A 5,157-nucleotide genomic window follows, 5' to 3' on the forward strand; every position below is an offset into this window, starting at 1 on the left:
ATGAAAGAAAATCTTTGGTAAAGATCGGTGAACGAATCCTCCGATGAAGACGAGCCCATTATAGAAGTATTTTTTTTGTAAGAATGTGGGATTAGAGGGTGTTTTTAAGATTTGGTAGAGTGTAAAATGTTAAAGATTAAATGGATATATATTGAGATTTTAGGGAAATTTTTTTTTAATAAATATGACCGTTCAACGGTCATAAATTTTGAAAACAATAAACTTCGCGGCGTTAAGATTTTCACGGGGAATCAAATTCACTCACCCATAGTGTCGGCCGTAGCAGTGTGGCCGGGTGCTATGGGCGCCATGTAGGGTTGCAGCGCCATATACCGCCCACTACGTGGGGGACTTATTAGTTGGACTTTCAATCGGTTTTTATCTAATCTAATCTAAATCTAATTCAAAGTTGAGATTACCCTATCCAATCAACTCAAGAAACCATTTAGGTTCGATGAACACCCCTAGATACAACCCATTTCAACACACACACTTTGACATGTGACCCAACCCACAACCCTCCCATTTTGTCACCGCTAAAAATACTGTACAACTGCAACCGCAAAGATCAAAATCAACCCTTCACTATTGTTGTTATTAATATAGGTATGTCAAGTAACAATACTCCCATGGAAGCAAACACCATGGTAAAAATCTCAACTCAGATCCATAGTAGTACATATGACACATTAAGATGGAAGTGCAAATAAACAAGGTAACATGCAACTAGTTTTCATGAAAATATTAAATGTTGTGTCTAGTTATTTTTTAGTAAATTTGTATTCAAATCTCCCCCGAAAACAGGCTCCATAACTTCACCATCTAAATCATTTTTCTTCAAGATTTATTCCACAAAATGGTGGTCTCAGCAATCATGGAGGCCACAACATATGGATCCGTGTTAGAAGCCGGCCTTCGGTCGTCAAAATACCATTTGCCTTCTCTCTCGATATCACGCCCCACACGAATAGACGCGCCACGATTTGCAACTCCCTGCACAAACAATTGAAACACAAGATCAAACAAACTGCTAAAAGTATATTGAAAGCTTTAACCGCTATGTGAAACATGATGTACCCATAGAAAGGTGTTGATGTCAGCCGTTTCATGGCGCCTTGTAAGAGGTCGCTCGTTGCCATCTCCGTATGCAGCAATGTGCTCTTTGTGCCTTAAGCCCATCTTCACGATCGCTTTCTTGATCACCTCATACCCGTCTTCCTCCCTCATAGATTTTGTGCTAAAAATGATGATGGATTTGATTATGAGTTTATGATTAGAATAAACGTAGAAACGCGCTTTAAATACATCTAATGAGATTTACCTATAGCTACAATGAGCACCAGCCCCGTTCCAGTCGCCCTATACAAGATTACATCTTTAATACACGACAGTTACATCGTTAACATAGTTAAAACTCAAAAAGTTAAAACAAAACTGACCGGGATCGGCTTTGGGTCAAACGAAACCACCACTCAAGTTACATCGTTAACATAGTGATTTATATATTTTGTCAAGATCACTAAAAATAACAATATTTTTATGTTCATCCTCTTAGTTTACTGATGTGCACAAAATGCAACATAGAAATTACATCAATTGTGGCATAAAACCAACCCTTTTTAGTACTAATGTTGGAAAAAAGTGTGTTTTTGTCTTCCTTTTGTATTTTTAGGATTAAAAGGGCTCAAATGAACAAAAGAAGCAAAAAGGCAGCTAAATCTAACAAAAATACAAGAAAAGGAACAAACGTGGCATGCCCGGCCTCCCGACAGCATCTTCCCAAGCAAAACAAGAGAACAGAAGACTGAACACGCCCCATGCTCAGTGAGCACGGGGGCGTGCCCAAGTGTCCGCAGAAAAGACAAAGCTGTAGAAGCTTCTATCACCCACCACGGGGGCGTGCCCACTGGACACGGGGCCGTGGTCAACTCTATGATTTGTAGAATCTGAGGAAATCTTGATAGTACAGATACGCTTCTGCACACGAGGTCGTGCCAAGCGGACACGACCGCGTGCTCAACTAATGCAGACAAACTGCAATTAATGAAGAAAGAGAAGAAGGATGGACATGGGGCCGGGCCCAATGGACACGGGGCCGTGCCCAATGGACACGGGGCTGTTCCCGAGCTGCTGTTCAGGCCATAAATTGGGATGCTTGGCTCATTTGCAAACCATCCCTTGGCACACCACCTCTCTCGCACTTCACCCACCACCCACCACCATCACAACACCATCATCCACCACCATCACAACACCATCATCCACCACCATCATCCATTGTCCATCATAGAGTATGTGAGTCATCTCGGGATCCAAGATTGATCGTAAGAGTTCTTGGCAATCAAAGGTCATGTTTGCCTAAGTCTCTTACATCACTTGTTGAAGACAAGTGTTTAGTGTAATACTTTTTATTTTTAATCTTTTCGCACTTTTCATTTGGTTATGTATTAATGACTTTAATAACTAGTTTCTTATTTGAAGGTGATTCTTCCTTATCGTTTGTCCGTGGTGTCTTGGCATTATTTTATTGTCTATATAAAATAAAAAATTTTCACCATTCATATTTCCACGGTCTATAAGATATGTTGGCTACCTGGTCGGGGGTTAAGGTGTCACACCCCCAAAAATCCACCCGCGGAGTACTACCGCTTGGAGGCGTGACTGACCAGGATCCAGCCACCAATCATACTGAACGAGCATATAAAGAGTTATAAAAGTCTAACCAATACGATTGGTGTTCAAACAAAACAAAGTTTAAGTTGTAAGCGGAAGCGTAAGTCTTAAAGTTAAAACATAAGTTCAAATGTTTTCAAGTTTAACATGGCACGCAGCAATCCATGTCCCACAACGACTCTTCTCCATGCAAGCTCCAGCTGAGTGCCTATGGTCCTGCAAAGCATGTAGTAACGAGTCAACAACTAGTTGAGTGAGTTCACAGTTGGATGTTTGTTTTAGTTGTTTCGAAAACAGTTTCCTTTATCTGGCATCCTGCCGTGGGGGTTACCCCATAGTTTGAAAACGTGACTTAATCATTCCCAGTTACTCTGGCATTCCAGCCGTGGGGGCTACCCCATGATAGTTATCAGGCATTTCGGCCGTGGGGGCTACCCCATGCGTACACTAGACTCGTTACCATATCGACTGCTGACTGTAGTCATGTTTATGTGCCCTGAAAACTGTCAATGTCTATCATCATTGACGTGCCCCAGATCCATTAGTTCACACCCGTCCTCTGCGGCACGGTGTGAGGTTTGTCAGACCTAAATAGCGCTATCTAACTAATGACCCGCTCGCCATTGGCCCGGCGATTAAATCGATATAAAAAGGAGGGACTTCGTGATAGAGTTTTGGTCTAGTACGAGTTATCCGTCCGTCCGGACGAGGAATCACATTCCTGAACCGTTGCTGTCCTACCCAAGGAGGACGAGGAATCCACGTTCCTTAACCCCGTTCCCAACCCAGGGAATCCCATGCTTTGTAGAGGGTGTGAACTCACCTTGGTTTGCTCGGCAGTTAATCACAGAAAGGTCGGTCAAGTTGCAAGTGGTCAACTATGTCCTAACATAGATACCATTTATAATCAGATTCAAACCAAGCAATGCACGTACAAGTAACGATCCTAGCATACAGTTCTATCATGGCAGTTTCAACAACAGTGCACAACATATTCGGTTAACAGTAGCACGTATAGCCCATATGTTCAGCCCAATTACTTAAGCCCAAAACATGCATTAAACAGTAGCACAAGGAGCCCATAAGGCCGGCCCATTAACTAAGGCCCGTAACCAGGCAAGCCCACTAAGTGTGGTCTCGAGTCGCAACCGGACTCGCAAGCGTGGTTTCGAGTTGTGCTGCTTATGTTGGTCATAGGTGGTTGCGAGTCGCAACCTATGTCGCAACTGTGGTTTCGGCTGGTCATGTTATGGTTTCGAGTCGCAACAGGACTCGCAACCTGTGTCGCAACTGGCGGTCTCGGCTTGTAATGCTGTGGTTGCGAGTCGCAACCAGGGGTCTCGACTCCCCAACAGTTGCTGATTCTGCACAGTTGTACTATCCAATGAAATTCAAATGTCATGCTACATTATATGGTACTATCCACTAAAACATGTTTTGTTGTCTAAAACTAACCAAAATCGGATCAAATATGCAGAATTCAAACATCCAAACCACATTCATATCATATTCAACAAGTTCTTCATATATTCAAGTCATGTTCATGTTTATCATCAAACTTGTTCATCATATTTTTGGGTTTTTAGCATTTAATCTAGTCGTAACATGAATAACCATCAAAACACTTAAACATGGCACCACAAACTCGGTTCTAAACTAATCCGATTACATGACAATTGCGAAACCGGTTTTATGAACATCAACAACTAGTGGTTTAAACAAGATATCATAATCCATCATGCAATGTATCCGAAATTAAGACATGTTAACCGATTTATCATCATTTGATACTAAGTAGCTATTTTCTATCAATCAACATCTTTATCATAGCTAAACAACCATTTCTCATGTTCAAACTTAGCAAGCAACATAATGTCAAAATCATCAACCCAAACACAAAACACCACAAGAATCACTAACCGGTTGATGAGGTGTGCGTGTGAAGGAGAGTTAGTTTGTTGTCCGAGAGCTTCCGAGTGAGGAACACAAGTGAATCCGATTGATCCTTGAATCCGGCACAAGAGAGAAGGGTGGTGTTGCTAGGGTTTTAGTGAGAGGGAAAGAGTAAGAGTGTGTGTAGGAGAGTGAGTGTGTTTGGTTGCCCAAAGAATGGCAAAATGGTTAAAAGCATAGTATATATACTTGTTTCACAAATGCACCCTAAAGGGCTTAGGAGCCGGTTAAGGGTTTACGGCCCATTTGGCCCAACCGGCCAAAGGCCCAAACCGGTCTACTAGTTACTGTTCACTCGAGACCTCATGGTCTCGAGTCGGGTCCTTTGTTCTCGGTTCACATAAAACGCACACATATATATATATATATACATACATACAATCAAAACACATATTCACATAAAAGTTCACTTATATTAGTAACTTTAACAAGTTAACTTAGTCACGAAATGTTCAAGCATGTTACATCGAGATACAGGAAAGGTTCTAAATTTCGAGTTGTCACATCATCCCCAAGTTGAAAGAAATTTCG

General features: G+C 41.8%; 1 protein-coding gene across 1 annotated transcript; it reads right to left on the reverse strand.

Moving 5' to 3' along the window:
• Positions 1–837: 837 nt before the first annotated feature.
• Positions 838–3,666, reverse strand: LOC110866661 (glutamine synthetase cytosolic isozyme 1-1). Its single transcript, XM_022115803.1, has 5 exons — positions 3,609–3,666; positions 1,440–1,471; positions 1,322–1,359; positions 1,078–1,237; positions 838–993 (listed from the first exon to the last, which is right to left on the reverse strand). Exons 1-5 carry the CDS (start codon positions 3,664–3,666, stop codon positions 838–840), a joined length of 444 nt encoding a protein of 147 aa, XP_021971495.1.
• Positions 3,667–5,157: the final 1,491 nt, after the last annotated feature.

This window comes from Helianthus annuus, chromosome 7 (assembly GCF_002127325.2).
Source record: "Helianthus annuus cultivar XRQ/B chromosome 7, HanXRQr2.0-SUNRISE, whole genome shotgun sequence".
Classification (NCBI taxonomy): domain Eukaryota; kingdom Viridiplantae; phylum Streptophyta; class Magnoliopsida; order Asterales; family Asteraceae; genus Helianthus; species Helianthus annuus.

Excerpts from the sequence above, each read along its gene's own strand:
- LOC110866661 (XM_022115803.1), bottom strand. The coding sequence starts at position 3,666 with ATGTTGTGCACTGTTGTTGAAACTGCCATGATAGAACTGTATGCTAGG. Across the intron at positions 1,360-1,439 it reads TTGACCCAAAGCCGATCCCG|GGCGACTGGAACGGGGCTGG; the intron begins GTCAGTTTTGTT and ends AATCTTGTATAG. Across the intron at positions 994-1,077 it reads ACATCAACACCTTTCTATGG|GGAGTTGCAAATCGTGGCGC; the intron begins GTACATCATGTT and ends TTGTTTGTGCAG.